The sequence below is a fragment of the Paralichthys olivaceus genome, chromosome 20 (assembly GCF_024713975.1).
Source record: "Paralichthys olivaceus isolate ysfri-2021 chromosome 20, ASM2471397v2, whole genome shotgun sequence".
NCBI lineage: Eukaryota > Metazoa > Chordata > Actinopteri > Pleuronectiformes > Paralichthyidae > Paralichthys > Paralichthys olivaceus.
In genome coordinates, this window is record NC_091112.1 from 10,905,972 (window position 1) to 10,933,684 (window position 27,713).

The 27,713-nt window shown below is 41.0% G+C and overlaps 2 protein-coding genes across 3 annotated transcripts; one reads left to right on the top strand and one right to left on the bottom strand.

Moving 5' to 3' along the window:
* The first annotated feature begins 5,790 nt into the window (after nucleotides 1-5,790).
* ccn4a (cellular communication network factor 4a) lies at nucleotides 5,791-13,383 on the top strand. The gene is made up of 5 exons (XM_020090674.2): nucleotides 5,791-6,101; nucleotides 9,477-9,765; nucleotides 10,953-11,207; nucleotides 12,317-12,510; nucleotides 12,600-13,383. The coding sequence occupies exons 1-5, from the start codon at nucleotides 6,054-6,056 to the stop codon at nucleotides 12,897-12,899; spliced, it is 1,086 nt and encodes a 361-aa protein (XP_019946233.2). The 5' UTR covers nucleotides 5,791-6,053; the 3' UTR covers nucleotides 12,900-13,383.
* On the bottom strand, nucleotides 13,377-26,796 carry ndrg1a (N-myc downstream regulated 1a). 2 transcript variants are annotated; one of them, XM_020090673.2, is made up of 16 exons: nucleotides 26,560-26,796; nucleotides 22,590-22,664; nucleotides 22,275-22,310; nucleotides 19,670-19,775; nucleotides 19,235-19,355; nucleotides 18,822-18,884; nucleotides 18,660-18,720; nucleotides 17,708-17,794; nucleotides 17,547-17,603; nucleotides 17,341-17,444; nucleotides 17,140-17,196; nucleotides 16,973-17,024; nucleotides 16,649-16,696; nucleotides 16,144-16,179; nucleotides 15,749-15,800; nucleotides 13,377-14,852 (listed from the first exon to the last, which is right to left on the bottom strand). In XM_020090673.2, the coding sequence occupies exons 2-16, from the start codon at nucleotides 22,644-22,646 to the stop codon at nucleotides 14,608-14,610; spliced, it is 1,182 nt and encodes a 393-aa protein (XP_019946232.1). In that variant the 5' UTR covers nucleotides 22,647-22,664; nucleotides 26,560-26,796; the 3' UTR covers nucleotides 13,377-14,607. The 2 variants fall into 2 exon arrangements, with proteins under 2 accessions (XP_019946232.1, XP_069372001.1); XM_069515900.1 differs by lacking the exons at nucleotides 22,275-22,310; nucleotides 22,590-22,664; nucleotides 26,560-26,796 and adding an exon at nucleotides 20,105-20,271.
* Nucleotides 26,797-27,713: the final 917 nt, after the last annotated feature.

The following is a 27,713-nucleotide window of genomic DNA, read 5'->3' on the forward strand; positions in this document are numbered from 1 at the left end:
GAAGACTGGTGCAGCACCAGCATGTGGAATACATTAACAGAAGACAAGTCTAAGCTTGGACTTGCATCACAGGAGAAGGCTGACATGAGGTGAGGAATGTTAGCTTGAGTTTCACATACGCTAAAGCTTTATCCACACAGATGCTGAATATTTGATAACATGAAACTCTGCACCGAACTGAAAAAGTTCTTAACGCTGCGAGCTGTGGTAAAACCGTTTATCATGCTGCCATTAGCGTCACATTTTAAAAGATAAATCATACAGTTAGAATTGAAAAAGTGTGTGTTGAGACAGATGTGACTTTACTGTGGCACAAGCATCAAATTAAAAACTGACACAAACCAGAGACACAACTGCAACTAAGCTCGAATGGCACGGCCCAACAGTCACCTTAAAGTCACTAGATCTGGATTTTTATTTGAATCATTCATAAATATCAGTCCCCTGAACATACCAGATTTTTAATTCATCAGTATATTCTGAGGAATCAATGAAAATCTTGTAAAAAAAACATGCACTGTTAAGAAAGTGAAAATAAATTCCTGCATCTGCAAAATGATCCAGATCCACACCAAATTATAATGGTGTCTTTGCTGATCCATCCTGCATCCCTCCACCAAGTTTCATTGTAATCTATTCAGTAGTTTTTGCGTAATACTACTAACTAACAAACAGACGCAGGCAAAAACATCTTTGTGGAGAAGAAGATAAGCTTTTCAGATACAGCTCCCCTAAACTTCTGACATCATTGTTTTAGTTTGACTTGTACTATCAAGATTGATCTGTCATTGTCTATGTGACTAGCTGAAAAACAGTCAAAGGGGAAGTATGAAAGCAGGTTTTTCATCGGAAACAAAGTCCTGGCTCATGTTGTGTAAATACGCTTCCAGGAGAGAAGAATAATGGACGTTAGAATACTTTGGTGTAATTATTTGAATCACAGAGCAAACCTTCATATCCCGGAGTGCATTTTTGTGTCTAGAAATGTGTGCACGTATTTGCACACGCAAAACAATGCATCGCTTCTCATACAAAGCCTGGAGACCTGACAGCCCCAAACCAAAGACTGAAATAAAAAGTTGTTTCTGGCTGGGCAACAGTTTACTAAATATTTGCAAAGCCCGTCAGGATTTTTCCACATTACAACAAACACAGGAATGAATACACACATGATTACTATATAAACATCTCAAGAATTACAGATCACTGGAGGTAGATTGTTTACAATGTTGCTCAATGACAAAAGATTTACATCAAATATTAACACATTTCCATCAGGTTTGTATTGAATAAACTTCTTGTATAAAACCTGCTGAGTGCATTTTGTATTATAAATCAAATATTTATTAAACGGCTGAAAAGGTTTGGCTTTCTTTGAGCTGTGCTGTGTGTCAGGCCACCATTATTCCATTATATGCTTCAATAACTGTATATCATGTATTGAACAGTGTTACAATACTATTAAACAGCTCTGAGTTCATGTAGCTTTGTGTGTGGAGCTCAGCAGATGTTTTTCCCAGTCAATGAGGCTCAGACCACAGCTATATAAAGACAGTGGATAATTACTGGACTGGTCTGAGCATGACTGTTTTTCTGTGTTGCACACACACACACACACACACACAAACACACACAAAAACACACACACTGTGCTGTTGCTGACAAAGTTCAGTTTAAGGGAATGTCCTGAAATTTGGGTAAAGTAAATACACACATTAAATCTTTCTTCCTGAAGGTTTATGTCAGACAGATTAACATAAAGACTGAAAACAGGTGGAAGCAGCTAACCCAACAGTGTTTGCCCATCGGCACCATTAAAACTCACTCATTAACCCATCTAATCTCATTTATTTAATCTGTACAAAATGCAGCACCTCCTGGTTTTTACAGGGTTTATTTATGTCAGTGTGAGGGTGCAATCACTTCCTGTAGGACCCCTCCCCCCTTACACCAGCCGCTCACAAAACCACTGTGTGTTTTACTCTTTGGGTTTTGCACAAAACAAACTAGAACATGTTAATTATCGGCCAGTAGGCGAGCTGGCAGGTGGATTTTGCAAGCGTGAAACAGTGCCGGGCCAGTGGTTTCCATTTTTCCAGTTCAAGTTAACCATTCGAGGGCAGGAGCGTCAGAGTCACAGTACTATACAGACATGAGCGTGGTATCGATCATCTCATCCAACATTAAACATATTCTATCAAAATGTCACACTATTCTTGTGTTAGCGTCACTGTTTGTCTGAAATGACAAATAATTACATGCAGTGCAGGAGGAGGCAGAAAAGCCAGTGGGCCTATTTTGAAGCCTCTAACTAAATATTGTCCCAAAATTTTAAAATACAAAGTTGACATGCAGAAAATAATATGACAAATTAACAATTACGTGTATAAAACAAACAAAAATGACATAACTAGTACCAATACAAAAGCAAAAGCTACTGTTTAAATAATCTAGATTCTAATCCTTTCAGCATGTTGTATTAATCACTGCAGTCACGTTAACTTTCAGCTAAACTGTAATTAATGTTTTTTGCAGCGAGGCAGATTTTCTGATCTATTTCAGGCTGCAGAGAAAACACCCTGCTGTTTACAACGCTTTACTGCTCAAAGCTGCAGAGGAGCGATCTGACGTTCTGAACATGTTCCCACACCACTGCTGTGCTGTGGGGCAACTTTTTTTTGATGTATCACCCCAGCAGTTTTTGGTCGCCTCAAGGTGTTGTAAAGTCATTCTCCCATTGTAAGGAGGATTATACCAACTCCACTTTGACTTTGAAGCTCAAAGATTTCCAAAACACGCTTTGACTTCAAGGCTTCTTTGTGAGGGGAGGGGATTTTAATGAGGGGATTTCCAGTTTGACCGGCTATGCAGAGAGACCAGAGTCATAGATGGTTGGTTCCCCCAGTGCATCCAATATATATCACATTTTTATACCTGGAGTGCAGCCTCTCCCCCATGAGACACACTGACTCATATTAAGGGGGTGCTGGGGTTTTTTCTACCTCACAGGGATGTGATGCACCCAGAGAGTGAGGGGGTGTACATGCTAATGCAGGGTAATACAGTGTATGAATGATTATGTAGATTTCAAGAATAATCCTTTTTGGGATTGTGGATTGCATGTTTCAACCCAGGGAAAACAAATGGCTTAACATATGAATGAATGGGTGATGGAAACTTTTGATTGTTCACCCAATGCATACTGGGATATCATGAGTCAACGATGATGTTTCACCCATCAAAAAACTATTTAAAAGCAAACTTATTGAAAAATGAACACTTGGACAAACATTGGTGTGTCCCATCCACTTACATGGAGGAGGCAGGGTTTGTGACCTATATTGCAGACAGACACCAGGGAGCAATTGAGATTAGGCTTCACTTTTGGGGAGCCGTCATGTCGTCTCTGGCCATATGTAATAAAATCCATCTACCAGCTTTTCTACACTCAGCTAATTACTGTAATATCTAATACTTTGTGTGATTAATCTTAAGATCGTTGTAGAAAGGGGCATTGATCTTTTTAAATGATGCTCAGCTAGAAAGTTAACAACTTTATTTCCCAAAATGATAAAGCTTTTCCACTTATCACGTTTTCTTCCTTCACTCTCTTTAAGCTTTTCCCCTTAAACAACCTTCAATGTAAAACTGCAGCTGAATCATTAAACACATTAAATTCTAGTCAGCTGACAAACTGAGCTCTACTTCCTTCCCATATGAGAAAAAGCAGCAGTTGCCTCAGACCTGGATCTCATTATGAGATTTTTTTTTTTAACTTAAGGCAGCAGACGTGTTGTCACGCTGCGCCCCTTTGATAGACGTCACCTAACGATGCATTCTGTATGTCCAAGTAAAGCGCCACAGTTTAACACTAACTACCGCCATTTTATCAGAGCAGAAAATGGAGGACAGATGCAGATGTGAGCATGAATGATACCATCTGTGGTTTGAAACTCTCCTCTGTCTCTTCTGCTTTCAGTGGAGGATGGAAGAGCCTCATGCTTTGGCTTGTGAAAAAAGACTTTTTGAGAAGGACACATAGGGAACGTTTAGAGGAATAAAAGGAAAGAGACACATTGAGTAAATGAGTAATGCACAGAAAATCTTTCAATGATGAATGAAAAAACCTCCATAAATGAATGACAGAACCATGTCCCTTATTTTTCCCACCATTTCAGGTTGTCTAAATTAAACAACTTTAAAAAAGATTTTTGCAGGTTATGCGACAGTTTATGTTATTAATCTTATTTCTAAATTTGTGTGTTCATTACTTTTGCTGTTGAAACTGTGTTGCTGCTGTTCTTGGCCAGGTGTCCTTTGTAAAGGAATTTATTTTTCATTTACCTGATTAAATAAAGGCTAATAAGATAATAATGACTAAATGCAGATAGAGTGTATGACTTAATGTATATTTTAGTATCTTATAGCTTATGTTTTCATCTATTTCCTTTGAATTCTGTCTTTAATCATGACTTTGCACAATTGAAACACTGACAGTATAATGTGCATTTAAATAAATATGTTCCACAGGACTCATTTTATACTAAAACTTTTTTTTGTCCAAATGTTGTCTCTGTCAGATGAACTTAGACTCAGGTGTGTCTCAGATAAGTGAATAGCTGAATTAAATCCTTCGACAGCACAGATAAACTGTGTAATCCATTTAGTCCCAGAAGCTTCTTAGTTTGCAAAAACCATTACAATAGGAACACACTTACTTTAGGAATTCAAGAATAATTTAAAAACTCAACATCTCTAAAGATATAAGATCAAATATAGAGATGAGATACTAAGTTAGATTGTTTATTTCCATATGTACACGTTGTTTATTCGACTAAGGTTTGTCAGATAAAATAATATATTCCTTCAAACATGATACATCCAAGGAAACCCATCGCATCAAATTATTGATAGTAGATGGAAGAGAAGAAGTTACCTAAGTTAAAAATCTAAAAATCTGTTCTAAATCACTCCACTCGGCAGAACTGAAGTGGGTGGATATTGGTTCAAGAGCGAGAAAGACAGAAAGTGACAGAGTAAGACAGAAAGTGACAGAAAGTCAAGATGAGGAGACGCTGGTCATGAGAGAGGGAGCAGCAGAGAGTGGACATTGTGCAGTGGAGGGGTCGGGTTGTCGGGGCAGAGAGAGAGAAGCTCAGATCAGCTCGGAGGCTGACAGCTCTGTGACAGGGATCAGAAGAGAGGCCTGTAAGTGATATGGCTTCAGACCTGGGGCACTCATTTCTCAGCCACCCAGCTCTCTCTGGGTTGTCTATGACTTCAGGGTTTAGGTTATTCTGCCGACCTGTTGCATGTGTTAGTCAGTATGAGCGCTGCAGCCTGATTGAAATAAAAGACACTTTCCATATGGCTGAAGAGCAGTGCAAAGTGGAATTCTCTTGGCCCTCATCTGCATCATCTCAAAAAGAAACTTCCAGGAAAATGAAAAGGAAAGCAGTGATGACATCATTGATTAAAACTGAACATCTGCGTGCCAGACACTGTCACGGCCTTAAAATAGACACTGCAGGCAGCAGGCAGGCAACCTGTACTGTATATTTATTCACTCCTGTCAAAAGGAAAATCATTTTTTAACACATTAGGTGAAGTTCAGATGCTTTATTTTCCTTTTTTTAAGTCATACCAAGGTGGAGGTAAAGAAAGGCCTTAAAAAGTCCAGATGAGATGGGACAGGATGAGTTAGTGTCAGCTGAAACATCCCAGGACACGCCCAAACCACAGGGGCTGCCAGCAGCAGCAGGAGGAGGAGGATGAGGAGGAGGACCGGGTGAAAGTGGAGCAGAGGGAGAGGAGGAAGGAACCGTCCCCCTGTCTGAGGCATGCGAAGCTCGTCCTTTCAGACCTTACGTCAGCCGGTGCTCTTAAACAGGCTGTCAGGCCGGGACGCGGGGCAGAGGAGCTGCGGTGCGGGACGATGCTGACAGCGGCGGGACCAGGAGCAGGAAGGTGCGCACCTGCGCTCTGCGGCGCGTCGTGCGCTTTTTAAACGGGACCAATTCTGGATTCAATGCATCTGCACATCTCCTCCAGTGATGAGTTGGCTCCTGTTGTGGATTCTAGCAGCAGGCGGGATTCAACAGGTTGGATGAAGGATCATTGACCCAAATCTTTTCAGTGTTTTCTTTATTTGACTCTGCTTTGTATTTCATGGTGTGTTACTGTGTCATTGCTTTCGTGTTCAGTTCAGGTCTATTTCTTGTTTTCATATTTGGTAGATATGAGGATCTCCACTGAGTATAGTCGCATATTATTATCCATGCAATAATAAAAGTAACCTATGGGAGGGTGTTTGTGCAGTGACCAACTCCACAGTAGGTTTGAGTGACTTCTTGCAGTTTCCCAGCTCCTGTTATAATAACTGCACAGTGTTGGTATAGTGTCTGCATCCACAGGGTCTCCACATGGGTCTGGGGCACACATTTCTACAATGCATCTAACTTGGCTGGCTGTTCCTGCTGAGATTTGTGCTTAATAGTGAATTAGGAATCCAAAATGACCTTATGACAACTTTGTATTTAGTTGGTTTAACAGAGAGCATCCTCTTGATGACACATCTTTCAATTGCATCCAAATGGATGAGCCAGTAGCTACTTTGTGGCTCAGTGAACTTGATTGAATTAACTGAAGCTTATTCTTATTCATTATAAATCTCCCTGACAGTGCTGAGCAGAAGTTATTAGTGTCCCAAGTCATTCTAGATGGAATTTAAAAGCAGTTGCCATTATATAGCCTCACTTTCTAATTTACAGTTTAGCGCCACCTTGTGGTTAAATAGGAATAGGGCTCCATTAATGGGTTCCTTTTCCTTTTTATGTTGGACACATGAGTACATCTGTTCTGCATTTGGAAATTGTGGAGTCAATCTGGAGTCAATATTTGTTTGATTTGGATCAGTAAATAAATGGCAGTAACTTTAGATTTGCACAGATTTAGAACCTATTTACCAAGTGGTGCAACACAATTACAGTAACCAAGTTAAAAGCAAGTAATTAAATAAAACTTGGTATTTCTCCAAAAGGAATTGTAAAATGTTTTGTATCATGTGTTCATTATTTCATATACTTTGTTTTTATATTAAAAAAATCATAAATAATGTGGCAATCCATGTTATTGCATTCTTTTTGGGGCCGTATCCTCTTTTTAAGTGTGAATATAGTTTGAATATATGTGTATAACAGTTTAACTTCACGTTGCCTCTCTTCAGTGTGTAGGGTTAGGGTTTTCAGTGAAATTAAAAACAACATCTATGTGACAGCTTCTTCACTGCCCTGTGGCGATATCTGGAAAGGTTTCCTCTTCTAAATGTGACCTTCTCGCCTGAGGAAGGGGTTTGTCCATGCTCGTGCTCGTGACACTCTCAGAGGTCATGTGTTGTGACCAGAGGCTGACAGCAACAAAAGATGAAACCAGCAGGGGGAGAGGGGTCATCAGTCCTGATGTCACTTCTCTCTGCAGAGAGAACACTTCTTATTAGCTGTCCATCACCACAACACCACAACTATTTAAGGTCACCCTGGAAAACATGGAATGAGATGATGGTTTCTTTTTTTGAGCGGCTTGGTTGACATTAATCAAAGACTCAGGGAGGAAATATGGACATTTTGAGATCAATAGATTATTCCTGAAAGCCGAATTTAGTCAGCAAAGATGAACAATTCCAGGCTGATGATTGCATTAGGCCCACTACATGTTTTCATTATTATGAAACCTTCACCTCTCTCTGCTTTTCTTTGTTGTTTGCATAATTAATCTGTTTGTTTGTTTTCTGTAATTTACCCTGAACGCTGCAGGCTGAACTAACTCTGAGTAATTGCCTGGTGGCGCTGCTCTGATTAAAGCTCATTAATCTGCATTAAATTTTAACACCACACAAAGCGGCTGTTGACATTAACATAGATTCATTAAAGCACTGAGAAAAAATGATGGCATTATACACCATGCATGAGATAATTAGGAAAATGCTCCATGACAATTAATCACATAATAATTGTGCATGTGTATATGTTTGTGTCATGGATCAAAGCAGATCGATCTTTGTTCTTTTATGTTTAGTACCTAATTGTGTATTATAGTACTTTATTGTGTATCATTTACTTTGGGGGTATGTACACGTTTACATCTATTACATTCTATTTTAAGCTATTTTAATTCTTCGTATCTGTTTTATTGATACTTTGCTCTATGTGCAATGCCCCAACATGCTGCTGTAACACATAATTTCACAATTTGGGATCAATGAGTACAAACCAATTATCTATCTATCTATCTATCTATCTATCTATCTATCTATCTATCTATCTATCTATCTATCTATCTATCTATCTATCTATCTATCTATCTATCTATCTATCTATCTATCTATCTATCTATCTATCATGTTATGATCAATGAGGATATAGATCATTTTTCACATCCTGACAAATGTTTCACTCCTTCTCTAGACTAGTTCATAATGTGGTAATTAAAAGGGACGTTCAGTTTATTACATTCAGGCATCATCATTCATCAGAGAATTTGTAGCAACTTTTCTTTTTCTCAGCTCCTCACTCCCTGAGCGAAAATCTGCAGACCATCATCTGGCTTTTCCTCCTGCACATCATGTTCTCAAAACAAGCAGAATTCAATCCCAACTCCAAAATGTTCGATTTGTTGTCTGGAACAAAATAAACTAAATGAAAATGGGAAAGTTTTTTCCTCTGCAGAGACTCATGCATCTGCTGTCCAAAGCAAATCTCTGAGTGCTGGGCTTTTAATGTGCCCCGTGTGGCCTGTTTCAGTGAAAACATCTGCTTTTAAGAGCTGCTGGGCTTTTTACTGTGTGATCTTGGCGAGCAGCCCGTAAGACTCAGAACACACTGAGGGAGAAATCTTGATTTTGGGTTTCTGTGTTTGGCAGGATTACACATTAAAAGTGTTGATGAAACACCTTTGAAATGTTAATAACATACAAGTGTTTGTCATACATGTAATAAGATTATCACTGCTGGATATTTAATTCATTTTTGTAGACTAATTTAATTTATTGCACAGCATGACCACACATTTGCAGGCTGCCATGTTTTCAGCCATGTAGGCGGCAGGGCAGAGGTGTACATAATAAGTGATTATAAAGCTTTTGGAGCAGTGACTTAATAAGACAGGATTATTAAAGAGAGGGCTGGATATGAAAGAATTCAGGATTATGGATATAAAAAATATTGCCTCACCACAGTGGGGAAATACCTCTCATTTAATAAAAGATGACATAGACAGAGATTCATCAGCTGCTCACTTTAGGGGACCAAGCTTGTACTGTATAGTCATTATGGTATATTACGGAACATTCAGTGTATAATGACCATACAATTATTCAGACAGTAAGAAATACATTATATTTAGGTGAAATTGTGGTTAATCGTCTTTTTATTTTGTTGTTTTGTCATAAACGCTTAAATTGTCCATTTTCCTTCTTCCAGGCCTTCTCCCAGAATTCCACTGCCATGCCGCCTGCCACAGCCATCACCTCCCCACCCGCGGACCTCTACAACCGGACACAGTACTGCAAGTGGCCCTGCGAGTGTCGCGGGGTCACCCCCACCTGTCCGCCGGGTGTGAGCCTCCTCATGGATGGCTGTGACTGCTGCAAGACCTGCGCCCGGCAGGTGGGCGAGGTGTGCAACGAGGCCGACACGTGCGACTACCACAAGGGACTGTACTGTGACTACAGCTCGGACAAGCCTAGGTACGAAAAAGGAGTGTGTGCATGTAAGTGTCACTCACCAAAACAACATCCAAACAAATGAAAACAAAGGGGTGCTGATATATTTTCTGATGCCATTCACCAAATATTTCACATTATGTGGTTTGTGCTGAAGAACGACTTGAGAGAATCCCTGCAAAATTGGTACATGGGTAAAGTCTACCTCAAGGTGATTCAATTTTAGTGGCAGAAGGTCAAGGTGGCTGTGACTTCACGTAGCTCATTTGTTGCCTTGTGAACATTATATCTCAGGAACACCTCCAGGGATTCCCTTCAAATTTGGCACAAATGTTCACTGTGGCCTCACAAAACATGTTTTTGGCCTCTTGAACATGAGATCTCAAGTCGGCCTCTCTGGTAAAGTTTTGAACAATTGTTACTTGGACTCAAACATTAACTTAATACTTTTCAGTGGTCAAAGGTCAAAGGTCACAGGGACCTGATGGGAAATTATGTATGTAGACTGACACTGCACTGGTTGGCGGAGGTGAACAACCATGGGTGGTAATTCTAATTTGCTGGTGTTACCATTTGCTGAATTTAAATCACTTTGAATACAGTGACAAAAGTTCCATCTCCACAAATGTGATGTAAGTCATTTTAGAAAACACAACATTTAAGGCTTTTAAAGCAACTTTTTGTCATGAAAAGCTGGAAGTCTATGAGTTCTGGGAATGTGAAAGAAAGGATTCTGGGTTGTACATGTCAACGAGTTACATTTTACAGTTACATTTACACTTGTGCATTGCAAAGTCATTGTTTGCTGTAAAAGTGTAACATTTGTGGTTCAAAGCTGTAACAGTGTGGTCATTTTATGTATGTTTGAATTTATTTTATTGCTTTTTATTTTTCACAGCATTTTTGTGGATGCAGTTGACCCTTTTCTGTCTCGTCTATAGTAACTACTGCTGTTTATACAAACTATATTTACTCTCTAACACTGATACTTGTGCTAAAGGTTTTTACAATGGTCCCTGAAGTAGTTTGGGTTTGCAAGCAGCCAGCAACCCAAACTAGTAAACCCATCTTATCATTTAAAATGTAAATTTTTCTTTTTGACAGATTTTTCTTCTACGATCATAACTATTTTATCATAAACGCCAAGTCATAAATACAGCTTCCAAGAAGTTGCACTTTGCCCTGTTTGTCTCTTTGTATTCAGTGTGTGCCTGCTCCCTCTCTGTGATACCAGATATGGTGGGAACGGGCTGTGAGCATGACGGTGTGATCTACCGCAATGGGCAGAGCTTCAAGCCCAGCTGTAAATACCAGTGCGTGTGTGTGAATGGTGCCATCGGCTGCGTGTCGGTGTGCACAGAGTATCAGCCTCCCCGGGTGTGGTGCCAGACCCCACGTCGGGTCAAAGTTCGGGGACAATGCTGTGAGCAATGGATCTGTGATGAACCCAAGAGGGGGCGCAAGACGGCGCCGCGACACGCAGTGGAGGGTAAGACACCTCTTCTGTTTGGTGAAGTTGGGCCTTTTCATACAAAACTGCCTTGAATTTTTTCAAATCCCCTCATTTCCTTCCAGCTCATTGAAATGCAGAAAGTTCAGAGTTGTGTAATGTTTAAGTGTTAATGTCTTCTCTTCTCCAAAATGGAGTTCTGAGGACATGTGTACATTTTGGTGTCAGCTCAGGTCATGTGGAAGTATAAAAACAGCCTCTATGACCTCTTATTGATTCCATATAACTTCAAATCTCTGGATTTTTAGAAGAATAGTCAACAGTGGATTTGATTGGACCAGAGAGGTAGAACAGCAGCAGCTGTGTTTTAAAAAAATTTCAAAGTCAAAAGTCTATTGAGCACAGTTTGTAGTCCAGAAGGATCATGAGGTTTGTGTGGGTGCATGTGTGTGTGTGTGTGTGTGTGTGTGTGTGTGTGTGTTTGTGTGCAGGGACAGACCAATCCCTCACACTGTTATTGGGTGTTGTCCAGTTTCCAGTCGTTTAGCACACAGCGGCATTTGAGCCACGGAGGGAAGAATGTGAACACTGACAACTTTGTGTTGCATAAGTAATTTAATCAAAGCCAGACCATAGGAAAACCCAATTTAAGTATTTTAAATTAAAAACACATACGCTACCACTACCAGGCGATGCTGTACTCCTGCGCAAACTGGTCTTTGATAAAATAGAATTATTACAAAGAAACCTCGTTGTCCACGAAGTTATCAACACAGTTAAATCTCCCCCAGACTTCTCGACCAGTTCTAATCATTTTAAAAGCTATTAGTTCTCAGTCAGATTAACTGAGTCTTTAATAGACAGAGAGTTAATCTGCAACTGATGAGCCAAGAATCACTTGAATCCTTTTTATCTTAATACAACAATTCTTATTCCCTTTCACATAAGTTTTATTTGATTGTACATTCAGTATCTTGGAGTTTTTAGACAATTGGCCCATCAAAACAAGACGATGATATCCTTGAAACTGAAGGGCATTAAGCTTTAATCATAACAAAGTCCATCAGTGTGCATAAAATCAAACAAACTGGGATATATAGGCCATGACACAGCCTGTAAACCTCTCATCTGTTTCTACATTAATCCAGCTTTCACAGCTGAGACTGGGAGCTGGCACAAGAACTGCATTTCCCAGACTACCTCATGGAGCCCCTGCTCCAAGACGTGTGGCCGCGGCCTGTCCATGAGGATCTCCAACGCCAACGAGCAATGTGAGCTGATCAAAGAGTCCCGCCTCTGCAACCTGCGGCCCTGCGAGGTGGACATAACCAAACATATCAAGGTACTCCCTGATGGTTACATCTGAAGCAGTCAAATGACAATTGACTAGTTGAAATAATGCAACATCTTTCTCCTCCCTTCCTCCTGCAGCCAGGGAAGAAGTGTCTGAACATTTACAGGGAGGACCAGCCCTCCAACCTCACCATTTCTGGCTGCACCAGCAAGAAGCTGTACCGGCCCAAATACTGTGGGGTCTGCACAGACGAGCGCTGCTGCATCCCCTACAAGTCCAAGACCATCGACGTGGAATTCGATTGTCCCAATGGGACGGGCTTCACCTGGAAGATGCTGTGGGTCCAGGCCTGTTTCTGCAACCTCAGTTGCAAAAACCCCAACGACATCTTCGCTGAGCTGGAGAGTTACTATGGTTACCCAGAAGTCATGAATTGAAGAAGCAACCCATGTCAGCTAGAGAACATCTGGACTTATCTCCACCTTCTTTTTCTCAAGCAGTGTTTTGTATTTGTTACGATGTACAAGGGATTTTCATGTGGTCTTTTTTTCCTATTGGAAAAATCTGTAAATACAAAATATATATATATATATGCGTCTCCAGAACGGATTCATAAAGCATGATGTGCTTTGCAAATGAAAATATTCAGCCACTAAGTGTGTGAAGTATTGAAGGCTTAATTTATTTATGTAGCTTTCGATATATGTAATAATATATGTGATGTTCTCGAGCTGTTTTCAGAACATTGTCTGTAAACTCACGAGTCAACTTAAATGATGAGGCTTTCCTGAAGATATATTTTCCTTATTTTTCTGTGAGTGAAATGCCAAAGACAAAGCCTTACGTTTGAGACTGTTTCTTTCTTTACAAATGAACACATCTTAACAAATAAAAAAAGACGCAATCAGGGAAGATCTGTTACAAGGGTTTTATTGTCGTTTTTTAATAAATACGAACTGTTACGTCATTTTAATGCTTTTCTACAGCATTAGACGGTTGTGCATCGCAATCTTTACAGAGCTGTGTATGTCTGTGTTCTACCAAGCGAAAAAAAACGTTGCTGTAGTGCAAGTAAAATACGGGAGTAGAAGGTATCAGGTAAGTTCTATGGCTATCCTCATGTTAACATGCGGACCTATCACTTCACTCACCCAAAAGAATCCACAACCACATAGGAGCATCTCGTCTAAAAAGTGATCAATTCCATGGCACATCTTTGTTCCATTGTGATTGATTGCATAGAAATCATCATAAAAAAGAGAAAATAAATCTTTTTGTTTGAGGCCATGATTCACAAAGCTTTTGAGTTTTTTTGATTTATGGCGAAGCTTACACTCATGACAGATGTGTAACTTTGAGTTAAAAGTAGTTACAATAACAAGATGTTTAAAAAAATCAAGAATAATGGAAAGTAGTGAGATGAAACATTCTTTGTTGAATATAAATGATAAACTTGATGTTTGTCCCTTAATTTTCAAAGTTACACTTGCAATTTGAGAAGCAAACTGCCATTTATTTTCAAAATGTATCCAAGTGCCTCCACATTCTCTACGTCTACAAATCTGCTCCTACGTACCAACGACAACATGTCAGACATGGAAAATAACAGAATAAATGATCAATTACAGTAAACAGAAAACAGGTATATTTAAGAAAGCTGTGTCAATATTGGTAAAAATGGATAAAAACAGGATGAGGAAATGCAGAAATAGAATTTAAAACAATTTTCTTCTTTTTTTATATGTATGAGAGATTATGAGCGATACATGTACAAGCTGGTGTCCACAGCTTTCGCCGACATTCTCTGCTTCGGTGTTCCCAGATGCTGCGTTGCCCCTAACGACACACTCGCCTGACAACAGAGCTCAGGAGCAGATACTGTTCCGATGTGTTGGAGTCCCTCAGAATGATAAAACAGGCTTACAGTTGACCCTTGACCTCCTACTCAAGACCTCAAGTTTTCTAATTGGGGCGTCTCAGCTGCACTGACTCCTCTGCATGTGAGTGTCCATTGTACGTTTTTACAAACCTTCCACTTATATGTGTGTATGCGTAGCAATGTGTGTGTGTGTCGGTTAGAGGCAGCGCAGCACAAACCAAAGGGACCTTTGAGAAGTGTGCGTGACCCGAGGGTGGAGGTCCACTTTAGCAGGACACTTCGGTGGACTTGGGCCCTGCCTGGTCCACGCTGCTGTTGGCCGTGCCATCCGTGTGGGAGCGGCCGTGCTGGTTCTCGGTCGTGTGGCTGCGGCTGCGGCCCTCGTTGGTGTGTGAGCGGGAGCGGTTCCCCTCGCTGGTGTGGGAGCGGGAGCGGTTGCCTTCAAAGGAGGTGACGCTGGAGCCGGATGCGGTGCGGGAGCGGACCAGGCGGGTCATGCTGGCTGATGGTACTGAAGAGAGATAGTGGAGGATTTAGTAAATCGTTTGGAATGAAGCTTTAATTTTGTGCAATTGTGTAATTAAGATCCAATTGTGGACAGTAACTGAATATATTTGCTGAGGTTCATGTTACTTTATGTCGAGGACCAAAACTGCCAGAATAAATAAATGACTGAATAAATTAATAAGTAAATATGTAGTTTGGTGAGGTAAAATGTTATTTCTCTATTTAATTTACTATATGTATTTATTACTAATTTATTTTTATATTTCTACATTTATTTATTTAATAAAAATGTATTCGCGCGATGTTATACCTCTACTTTTTTACTCACAATCTTTAGAAGAAAATGTCGTTTTTTAGCCACTAAATTAATCTGACAGCGACTAGTTACTTTGCAGGTAAATCTTTTAAAGGCCTATAATGAGCATATAATACAATGGATTTTTATATAATGAATCAAATCACACAACAGAATAAAATGTGTCATTTCAACCACTTCAACCAAGTACATTACACAGTGATTTAACCTTAATATTGGATCATTGTAATAATTCAACTAAATATTACAAATAAATATTGCATTTTACAAATGAACTCAGTAAACACCTGCAACTGACCTCAGTCTGAGTTCAAGTTACACCTCAGTGAGTGCTCGGGTCATTTATTAACAACCAACACCATGCAGCGAAGGTGCAAACTTCATGTCACCACAAGGTGGCAGAAATGTCATTTTTTGCAGGGGGGAACACAGCAAGTACAATATTTTACTTTCAAATATGTCTGTTGTGAGATTTCATGACTTTCTCCAGCAGTGTGGAGATGAGATGAGGTCTGGCCGTGCGACACTAGTTGTTAGTGGCGCAGTTGAACACAACTTAAATACTGCATGTGTTGAATACTTACTGTATCCCATGCCCTGAATGAAGTACTTGAAAGCTTCTGTCAGTTTTCCTGGCTGCAGAGAAGCAGAACACAGAAGAAGGAGATGATCAGATCAGTTCTCTTGTCATTAACTATCACACTTGTTTACATAACACAGACAGACTCAGTCTCTCATCCAGCAGCTTACTGCTCAGGGTCTGAGATATGACAGCTGCTATGAGCAGGTGCTGCACAGGGGAGGATTACAACCTGACAAATGTGGTGCACGTCTGCTACTTGCTAATGCTCTTAGGTACAACCTTCTTATGCCTCGCACCCGCCCACCTGACCCTCTGCGCTGATTATGCGGCCCTGTCCGCTCTGTTCTACAACAAAAGCAACGTTTTTTTTGTCACACAAACATAACACGTACACACCTGGTCAACCTGGGGCATGCCACCGCAGTCAGACATCTGGAGAGAGAAGGGAAAACACAAAGCAGTTAGCTATGTTGGTGCTCCGACATTCACAAAGTGTTCACACAGCAGCGGCTCCACGCCATTACCCACCATTACGCTCAGCACGTCCCATCTGAACATGCTGAACACTTTGCCCCTGCTACCTCCAATCAGTGTACAGTCAACCCCAATAAATGGCACCCATTTGTGCAGGAACGGCCATTTGGTTTTGGCCGCAGGTCATAAGAGGCCGTCACAGGCCAAAACAAGTAGGTCAGCGGCAGCAGAATGCTTCTTCATGCATACACACCTCTCAGGACGCACTCAGCTGTCCTAACTCTGGTTAATATGTCACCAGGTAAATGCTGACCCAATGGAATCTTATCAGTCGACGCATTTCCATCAAGGCCGTTATAATCTGAACGAGGATATGGGACAGAAGGTGGAGGGGGAGGGGAGGCAGGACAGAAACAGGCTCCTTTACCTTAAGCAAGGTTGTCTTTGTCGGGTCCAGCTTGGTGTTGCACTCAACCTGCAGGTTCACATAAATAAATATATTAAGCATTTTGTACGCTGCACATTACAAAAAACATTCTGAAATTAAAATTGTACTATTATTTGAATTTTAAAACAAATTATATACCCTGACCATGGCTAATAAATGGTTACAAAGTAGTAATGCTCTTACTTGACCTAAACAGATTAAACTACTTGATTTTGTCACTTGATTTCTGTTCCCACCTTTTTTCTTGCTTAAGCGCTAAACCCATATCTCTTCACCTTAGAAATGTAATCAAACTCAACTCACCACAGCCTCCACTGCAGGAGAGCTGTCGCCAACCACCAGCAGAGTGGGGCACCTGGATGAGGAGAAACATGTAATCCCACATTAAGTGTTGGTCAAATATTTTTCATTATGTTTTGATTTAAATAGAAATCTGCAGCAAGTGAAGATGTTGCTTGAGGGAAACTTACTTGAGGGTTCTGACATGGCTTCCAGGGACCGGCCGCTCAACTTCCAGATCCCTTCGACTGCAGAGACACACATAACTGAGTTTTAGAAAATCTTTTGACTTAAAATTTAAGATCTCACCTTTATACAGGCTTAGAAATTCAGCATAATACTAACTACTAACTACTGCAAAGGCAACAGGTGCCTGATGCACTGATGTGTACCTTTCGTAGGACTTGATAAAGAGATGCAGGTTAAACTGGTTCATGTCATTTAGGATGTGGTGGCGGTATGTTGCAATCAGGTCCTGGTTGTGGTGGATCTCCTCCTGTGGTCAACAGCACAACATAGAAAAGCTAGTTAACAACATAATGTCCTGTACCAGAGTGGTGGGATTTACTGTATCCTGAGAAAGAATCTGAATCGGTACCTTTCCAAAGAGGTGGCCGATGATCATGTCAGGCATGGCGTGGGTCCAGCCACTGATCTGAAATCAGATAAAAGTGATGTTAAGGTTTTAAAACAACCTTTTTCCCTCCAATATTCTTCTACCATGTGTGTATGAGGCATTAATATGAGTTTGTGTGTTACCTTGTGTGCAGCCCAGTCCATCCATCCCTCAGCACATGGGTTGATGTTGATGAGCAGCAGGCCCTCCACCATGCTTGAGTAATCCAGCTAAAACACACAGTAACGTGAAATTAGTGATTTATTACTGTAGCAAACAATGTTATTTTGGTTGTTAAATACAAATAATAGATAAATAATGCAAAAACTAGGTGCTAATGCTTCTGGCTATAGATGTTTTATGTTATTTTAGAATCAAAATGAATCTGCCAAAGAGGTTATGTTTTCACCTCCGTCCATTTGTTTGTTTGTTAGAGAGATTACACAAAAACTACCGGAAAGATTTGTAGAAAGGATGCTACATGGGTAGGAACCCGTAAAATTAGGTTTCTGGATTTTTTTAGCTTAACAAGTGGGTTGTTCAAGATTTTCAGTGACATCCCTCAGAAAAATTGTTGTTCTGTTAAATTCATGCAGCCTGTTAAATCTCCTTCTATTCAGTTTATTTTGATGGTTTTTAGATTCCTCTTGGGTTCTTAATATGTCAATTAGGTTGTTTTTTGGATTAAATGATTTTATAATATTTGTGACATATTTGGTGTTGTCTCTCTGTAACTCGCTATCATCACTGATTTGAATCTCACAGATGCTTCTCTGGGTGAATAAATGTTATATTCTGTTCATATAAGTTCACACATATTTTAGTTGAAGAGAAAGCTGCAGCGGGGAGTTTAATGTTGTATCTCTGTCAGGCTTTTGTCAACAGAGTGTGACTTCCTACCGAGCACAGTGTTAGTGTTGAATGCTGGAACATTCCTGAGACTTAAATGGCTCAGCGGGCTCAAGCAATAAGCGGTGTTATGTTGCCAAAATCAGCAAAAACGTAGAAACACTTTAGCTGGCTGTGCTAATCCTGGATTGATTAAAACTCATAATTATTAAGCCTGATCCAGAGGTTCAAAGGGGCGAAACTTACAGCAAATCTGGTCAGAATGTAGGCCCCCGCCCCAATGCCCATTCCAAGGATGGTCTTCAGCCTGGTTTGCACAGAGATACACGGAAACTGTTAGAACAGGTTGGAGAATATCTCAAATATGAGTGTGAGCAGTGAGTGTGTGTAAACTGCAGCTCAACGTACCCAAAGTGCTTCAGCACCAGAGGGAGTGTCTCAGAGAGTTGATCCATAGAGGGGTACTCATATCTGGAAAAAAATAACGCTTATTGTTACAAAGCTTTAGTTATCATTTTAATAATAACCACTATCTTATAACTGCCCTAAATTGCTCTTTATATCCTGGATATCAGCCATCTGTGTCCCACTATCTTTTCAGATCACTGTCCAGGTAGTTTTAACACAAGGCAAAGTCCCACCATCAAAGCAAAGAGATTAGTTGGGACGAGATAAACACCTGTCCCCACAACACACTTGCAAAATTAGGTTGTCTTAAGTAGATCCGTGGTGATTTATCTGTCGAGTCAAAGGTCACAGACTGCTTGACATACATGAACAACGTCTGCAAGTGTGTTTGTGTGTTTGTGCGTCTGGCTCACCCAGTGGAAAAAGTGTTGGCTCCCTCATGCTGCCCAGGGGCATCAACGTGACACACTGCGAAGTGCTGCATGATCTCTGACATGTCCTCATGGTCGAAGAGCGTGTTCCAGCAGGTTTTGTCTGGGAAAAAAAAACGATGGAGGTGGATAAGTGATACTTGGCTGAGGAGTGGAAATGACCTCAGATTACCTGAGAGTAAGACTAGGAGAGTTTGTTTTTGAAAAACATGTAGGTGTTGCTCCTCATTATCTTGTCACATAAATCTGATGATGACTACGGAGGAGTTGAGATACTCTAGTGCAATAGACTCAATACAGTTAGATCAGTGTTCCGTAATCTGGTCCCACATGGTACAGTAATTCAAAACAGCCCCAGGCTTTAGGCACAGCAACAGATGTTTCACATAGAAAGAGCTGAATAAGGACAGAGCTTACGGTTCAGTCCGATGTCATGGAAGGTGAGGATGACCGGTCTCTCCCCTTTAGGAACCCCCTTCATCGTACAGTGGAGTCTTCCATAAGGAGTCTCCACATCGTGCTCCTGTAGATGCAAAAAAAACGATAGTTAAATATATTAAAACTTTCAGATCTCGATTCCTCAAAATAGGAAAACTCCTAACCACACTTGCAGAAAAGTAGTGTTAAATCAGAATAAATGTACAATCACTTCCAAAATAAGAGTTTTACACAGTGCTGCATTATTTCCTCATCTTGTTAAGGATTATTTCTCACGTGCAACTTTCCAACCAAACTAGAAAAATCATTGTAAATACCATCCACTGATCCCTTCTGTCTAATGAGCTGCAAAAATGAATAATAATCCAACAAATCCACTGGAAACTACTTGATCGCAGCCTTCAGTCTACTCACGCTGACTTCAATCTCAGCAACAATCATTTCCACATCTGAATCCTCCAGAACCATGTTTGCAGCAGAGGAGTTCAACACTGCTCAAGACTGGGAGAAAAAATAAAACAGTCGCAGCAGGTCTCAGAGCGATAGATCCAAGAGCTGGTGAAACTCTGAAGTTGTTCAGCCCTGAAGCCGAGAGCTGTGTTTTATATCCCTGCTGCTTACCAGTCGTCCTAAGCCCCTGGCCTCCCATGGTGCCTTGCACGCTGGTCAAAACAAGCTAATTCTAGATGAAGTGATCCCTAAATTGGATCAACCAATGTCAGACAGAGGGCCCATTGGCTACCGTGTTGACATGATGAGTAAGTATGGGTGAGTGGCCAGAGGGGGAATATGTTGAATGAATGAGTGCAGGGACGTAGCCAGGCATTATTCAGAAGGGTTTAAGGGAAACACTTTCAAAATAAAGGCTGAGATTAGTGACATTTAACGATTTAAATAATGAAATACAGTTTTAAATGAAAGTGTCTATCAAAGCCAAACAGAGACTTTAGATGGTTTATAAACATTTCCGAAAAAACTTGATAAATAGTCAATAACTCACTAAATCTGTGGAATGACTTAATAGGTTTAAGGGTTTGGAAAATTACCAGTGTCAGAAAAGCGTTCAATTTTTTTAATTAAATATACTAAAATATAATTATATTTTAATCGAAAATTATTATTTTTAAATCATTTTATTTCCTTGGGAACTAAATCTTTAAAAAACACCTGCTGCCCCATGATGACCTGACCTGTTACATTTGCTAAACTGTACACGATGATCTGTTGGGTGGTTTTCAAACCAGTCTTGGCTGCATGGGATCTGCTCCAAAGGAACATCCAAGGAGGCGTATAACCTATTTACCGGCTGTAATGTACATGTAAACATCACAAGATTCACCCCGCCCCTCCGCCCCTGCAGAACATACTCAAGCTACACAAGCGAGATAATCCCGCAAGACAACACGTGCTTGTTTGTTTGTGTATGCCCTGTACGTGCATCTATGAAGCTTGAAGGAAGGATTTGGGTGCCTGTGTTTGTGCATATATATGGTGTGAATCCCCATGTTATCATTGGTCTCAGGTAATCCTATTCCACTTATTGTTGGAAGCTCAGTCGGCGCAAAGACCCCAAAAGACTTGACCGGGATACTTCAGGTCACAGATGTCAAGCAAAGTAAGTCAAAAGATCTTTGCTCACTGACCAGAAGACCAATAAAAGATGCTGGAATCACAGGCTACATGAAGGTGGTTTTGAGGTATTTCATGTTGAGTCAACACCTTCATGCTCCAAATCTTCTCTGAATTGAGAATAAGGTTCTTTCAGCCATCAAAGGTTTCTGACAGCACGGGTCTGACTCTGGAGCGCTGTCCAAGGTGCTGAGAGACCCCAGACTCAGCAGCAAACACATACGACTCTAGAATAGAGTTCAGTAGAGCACAAACCTCCGCCAAGGTCCAACAGTCCCAAGGTGCAATATATTTCACACATTCATGGATATCAATTCCCTGCATCTGCCTGATTTAGTTTCATCGAAATCCATGAATTAATTCCTCGGAAAATATTTTAAAACGACTGATCTCATGTTTTGTTTGTGTCATGTTTTAATCAAAATAACGTAGTTCTTCCCAGACTCGTACCACATCCTTCCATCCTTGTGGAAATCCCTTCAGTTGTTTTTGAATAAACCTGCTTACACACAATCAAACCTACTAATAAATGAACAGGGATGAAAACCTCCTTGGTGATGGAAGCATGTGAGTGTGCGTGAACATGCCCGGGAGGCGAAGTGAAATGGTTTGTTGCACAGTAGCTGCATCTTAAAAATCCAGAACCAGGCTATGGTTCATCATTTCAGCGGCTGACTGAATTAGCAAAGCCACAATTACATTTCAGTCCTAATAAAATCACAGTGGATGAAAGGTCATCAGTGAGATAGCCGAGCCGCCCCAACCACACTCAACTACTCATGAAGCAAATCTTTATATCTTTATATCAGCCACTAGATGGAACTAGACCAGTTAAAATAATAAAACACACAATAAAACCATCTCTGCTGTTAATGGGTATCATCTGAAAACACAAGTGTCAACCATTAAAGCTCAGTTTGTAGAAGACAGGAAAAACAAATGTGTTCAAACATACCTTGATCACAAGCTGCTGCACAGCCTCTCTCAGGCCCTGCAAGGAAAGAACAGATGCAGATCCAGATCTATAAAGTTCTTATTTGAAAAACAATTTTATTTTAACACTCCCATCTTTGCTTAATTAAATGAGAAAAAAGATTAAACACTTTTTATGTCACATCTGCAACCACAAGTCTATAAATAACCAATACGAGCGCTTTGTTGGATATAATTCACACAATGCTGAGCACTACACTTTCCTTGTCTAGGTCAAAAGTTATTTATGAGAACTATCAATAACTTTATTTGATTTGGCTCTGATCAGGATACGTACCGGCAGTTCCCTGTCAACCAGCAGGGGTTTGGACTCAACGACCTGGATGTCATCCATTTCCAAGAGCTGCAGAACCTACAGAGGTCAGAGAGGAGAGGCAGTGAGGAACTGATTCAGTCTTTGTCTCAGAGGTTTACATTCTTTCACATGGAAGATGCCTTCTTCAGAGAAAGGAATGTTATGTTTGGATAATGGACACGATAATAGGTCAAATATATGATTTCCCCTGACTATTAGTGTGTTCTTCAAACTGAACCAAAGTGTCATCATTTTCTTGCGGGGTCTCAAACTTCTTTTTAAAAAGGTGCAGAAAACATTTGAACTTTGAGACTTTGAAACCTTGAGGTGGGTGCGTTTGTTAGCTTTACATCTCTTCACAGAGCAAATAAAAGAGACTAGAACAGACTTGAATACACACAATTGCACAGACGCAGCAAGCAGAGACTGGACCACATAGCGGGCCACACCCAGCAAACCGCCCACAACAGAGACACACAAACAAAAAGTCTCACACACACAACCTGACAGACGGAGTGCACAGGCAGGAAGACTGGCGACCGACAGATAAAAGGACGGAAAAGAGGAAATGTGATCCGAGAATAGTTCTCACACCACTCGAACAGGAATGAAATACTGAGCTGGAACCAGAATCTACTGAAAACTGAAGCAACAATAGTTTCAAGATATTAAAAAAATAGAACACTAAGTGACTGTTCAGCGAGAGAGATTCAGAAGAGAGGGGACAGATAGAGAGAAAGAGGGAGAAAAAAATTAAAGAGGGGCAAGTTAAGAAAGAGAGCCAGCCTGTGTTGTTCTGTGTCGGAGGGGAGTGGACAGGCTGCAGCTCTGCATGCAAATCAAATTAGCAAGTTAAGAGGGCTCTTTGTCCGCTGGCCCCCGGTGGCTCCTGAGAGCCAGGGGCCTGCCCTCCTCTCTCCCCCTGCTGAAGGAGGCCTTCACTGACCCAAACACATACAGGAAGCAACAGACACCCTGGTTCCCACATAAACATCCCTGCCTCTTTTCATCTCCCTGCTGGCATCCTAGCTCTGTGCATTCTGTCACTTTCCTCTGTTTGTCTTTTTTTCTTCTTGGTTGCAGTCGCTATGTTTGTTCTTTCCCCAGACAGCCATCATCTGTTTTGTGCTCTCTGTCCTTCTGTGTGTGTGTGCTTGTACACAGCCAGGGCAGACAATTCATCAACATCGACCTACAGGGGCCGAGATGCTCTTTTAAAGGAAGTGATTCATCAGGTTTCAAGTGCGGAGATGAAGGTTGTCCGGCAGAATACGCCCTGGACACACAAACACGCTCACACATGCTCCTCTGACTCGGAGACCGGCGCCAACCGGACCTCACAGCACCACAGAGGAAGAGGAGTATCAAACAACAGGTCCATTTTTCTGCTGAGGCATTCAAAAGCATGGCCGCCATTGCACTGCGGGAGCTTTGTTGGAGAGGACAAGAGATCATCCCCCGTAGAGATTCCACCGCCATGTGAGAGTAGGCGTGTTTGTGAACATCATGATGTTGGATAATGAAACAGCTCAGACTGTTTTAGTTTAGAAACTGTGCAAATAAAGAAGGGGGGGAATCCTCTAAGCTTTATTTGTAAACACAGAGCTCATTAACAAAAAAAAAGTCAGATTGCAGACTACCCCTTTGCTTGATCGCCATCACAGAGTGATGCTGGACAGCAGAAGGAGACAAGTAGGTCACCTGCTGTTTCCACCAGCCGTGCACCTCTGACCGTTTCCCCTAACTGAGATAATGCTTCACCTGGCCAGCACATGGAGTTTAACCCCACAGCATGATAATCCCATGCAGCGTGACAAGAGAGTGGCTACAAGTTGATTCACAAATGTACTTCTAAGATGTTTATGTAAACCAAATCTCACAGAGCAATAGATACAAACCTCTTGGGATGCAGGTGTTTTTTTTTAAGATTTCTACTGCCAGGTGCCTGAAACATTATCAATAAAGGGAAGTGTGATGTTTCTGCTGTGCACCTTTTTTCTCACAGGGATTTTATGTTGCGGCTGCAGCAGGGGGCTCTCTTTAAGTTGGCCATGCTCCAAACTGGCTTGCAGTCACTGGCAACATTCTCTCTAACCAAGTCAAACCAGTTCTCACATGCATATTTATTGAAACGTGTGTTTAAAATGCCTGGCTGTAGGGAAGAAAACTAACTATTCTGTAAAACAGCCTGGGCCTGGCAGAAGTGAGACTGTGTTATGCAATCGTGAACAGGAAGCAGAGGGAGGACACAGGCTCGGGAAGATCCAAAAATCTGAAGCTCGAAATCAGCTGCACAACAAATAAAACAAATGAGTTTTGGGTAAAACAAAACTTAAAAAATGATTGACAGATAGTCCCATGACAACATACACTGAAGTAAAGTTTATGATCCATTGATAATCTATTACTCTTTTTAAAGTTTTGGAAATTATCATAGTTCTCTTGATTGATCAGGTTTTATTCCTGAAAAGTAGACTTTTTTGAAAATCCAATGTTTTCACTCGACAGTGTTTGCTGTGTGCATAACACATGAGTGCTTGTTTTTCCACAGCAAATCCACAGATACGACACACTACTTGAAACCAGAACATCCACGTTACAAAACAGCATGAGCTCAAAGCCTGCCTCTGTTAGCTATGAGAGAGAGAGAGGGAGAGAGAAACATATGCACTGATTAGATTTGGATGGGGAATCTCAATTTTAGGGAAGCTGAAATCAAGGCCAGGCCACCCTTCCTCCGCTGCCTCCATATAGTTTTTAAATCCACAAGCCCGTAGCATCTATCTGCAGAAACAATGATTGCTTCCCTAATCTTTGGGAACTCGCTTAATCTGTCAAATCCCTGGGTTCTGAAATATTAACACAGCAGCAGGCCTACACTGGACTAAGCTGTCACAGACCTACATTTTCAGATTGTAAAAGATATCAAAATGTGGCCGTCTCCGTTGCTACAGCCAGTTGATGAGGGGAGGGTGGGTGAGTGGTTTTCAGGGGGGATCACCGGCAGTTTCATGCGCAGAAAAACACTTGTTTTTCTCGTACCACAGCGGCTTCCAAGCAACAGCTGCTGCTGTTTACTGTCAGATGAGACCCTCCTGGATCTCGCACCAGAAAACCTCCCTGTGTGCGTCTGAAGAGATCAGGGCAGGGTCGTAATCTTTTTATTCAGGGTTGAGGGCTGGATATAGGCTGTATCACAAACATCAGACTTAAGAGAAAAATCTACGCCCAGTCTGAAAAACAAGTCAGGACACAGGCTTGTTTGGACAGGCACCAATGGATGGTATGCTTTTATAAACAGACTAATGCCACTAATGTAAAAAGACTGCATTTTGACATGATAAAGGATTATTTAGCCAGTGCATATAGAAATGTATAGATCCTATGTTGTGTGGGAAAGGTTTGGTCACGGTAATTCAGCAGCGATCTATACATTTCTATTAAATCAACTTCCACCTAGGTTTATATTTCTGTTTTCATTTCTTCATATTAATGTTAGAATGCAAAATCTTTCGTAATGAAACTTTTGGCCTCATTATAGTTACAACACTTGAGGCAAAAGCTTCCTTTTTTCCAGGATCACGTGTTAAATGCCCTGTGAAGTTCCTTTTCCCCCCTTACTACTAAAATGCATTCAAACTTTCAGAAACGATTACCTAGAAAACTCCTGTCCATGGTGCGTTTTAGGTGACAATACTTTACAGAAAAAAATACATTCTGAGATGCATGTGAAGTGTTTTTGCTCCTTTCTGATTATTTTCTGCTCACACTTCTGAGGGAAGACACTTTTCTTTGCTGAAACTGAACTTCTCAAAGTCTCACTGTCAAACAGGAATAACAACGTGCTCAGACATGCTGAGAAAAACAATTGGCAGTGATCGAGCTGGCGCCCACTTCCTTATCAAATTATTACCAAATAACTAGAAATAAAAGCAGAGGAGCAGGAACCTACCTGCGGATTTCACTTCTGATTGTCCTGAGACGAACACTCCCCACAAACAAATGTCCAGACAAACTTTTTCTCTCTCTCTACAGACAGATTGCAGCAGTGTGGTGTGACAGGCGTCGCTTTGTTTATAACGTGCAGCACAAGGCGGATGTATGAGGGAATGTTATAAGGCTGGGGTGGGGGGGCAGGGCCGGCCCACTTTACCTCCCCCTGCTCTCTCTATTGGGCAACAGCAGCTGTGGGACTGAGACACGCAGCTCCACTCTTGTCTTTCCAGAGGTTGCATGATGAAGAAGAAAAAACACAAAAGATAGTGACTCATGAGGGAAAAACTCCCCAGGCAGGTTTTAACCCCCCCTCCACCCCTTCTGATATATATCAGCAATACTCTCACAATGTTATCCAAATAACAGTGCCGGATCTAAGATTTGTCTGAATCAGGGGCCATTGTGGGGCCACAAGTTAGTTCAGTAAGGTGCACATTAACGTCATTTCTTCCTTACTGTTGGCTCCATAGCTTTAAGTAAAGCCACATCACTTAATATATTTAGAAAACTATTTCTTTTTTTAAGCACAACAAACAATGATGTTAGTAAGTGGCTCTTATTAAAAATGAAAAAGTCTGCTGGCACAGGGGCCAGTCAGATTTCAGCTGAGGCCAGTGCCCCCCTGGCCCTACTCCTGGATCTGCCCCTGGATTGTAATAGTACAACTGTATATTTATAGTGATTTCAATGTGTGTGTTTTTTTTTTTTTTTCAAATCCTATAGAATTAGGGTTGGGTGATTAAACAATATCAGTAATTGGTGGTGGTTGAGTGGGTGGGTGATCACACCTTTGTGTCCCTGTGTCGTCATTACTTTTTCTCCTGTGACACATCTGATTTTCTCTCTTTTGAAATCAATAACGTTCCTTCTCTCCACAGACAGGGTGGGGGCAGGAATCTTCTCTCCTTTTTTCCTGCAAACTGTAATTCATCTCACTCGTACAGAGGAGTAGATTTCACAATGGTATTTTTACACTGGTGGAATCCCAACAGCGGACATTTGTTTTATAAAGATGTGTTGGAGCCATTGTCTGCTGTGCTGCTGTTAGAGGCTGAGGGGCTGTCGGATTAAAGCCAGGCCTGCAACCTTGATTTGAGGCCAAAAGTAGAT

Excerpts from the sequence above, each read along its gene's own strand:
- ndrg1a (XM_020090673.2), bottom strand. The coding sequence starts at position 22,646 with ATGGATGACATCCAGGTCGTTGAGTCCAAACCCCTGCTGGTTGACAGG. Across the intron at positions 17,197-17,340 it reads TTTATCAAGTCCTACGAAAG|TCGAAGGGATCTGGAAGTTG; the intron begins GTACACATCAGT and ends GTGTCTCTGCAG. Across the intron at positions 17,025-17,139 it reads AGCCATGTCAGAACCCTCAA|GTGCCCCACTCTGCTGGTGG; the intron begins GTAAGTTTCCCT and ends CTCCTCATCCAG.
- ccn4a (XM_020090674.2), top strand. The coding sequence starts at position 6,054 with ATGAGTTGGCTCCTGTTGTGGATTCTAGCAGCAGGCGGGATTCAACAG. Across the intron at positions 11,208-12,316 it reads GCCGCGACACGCAGTGGAGG|CTTTCACAGCTGAGACTGGG; the intron begins GTAAGACACCTC and ends ACATTAATCCAG. Across the intron at positions 12,511-12,599 it reads ACATAACCAAACATATCAAG|CCAGGGAAGAAGTGTCTGAA; the intron begins GTACTCCCTGAT and ends TTCCTCCTGCAG.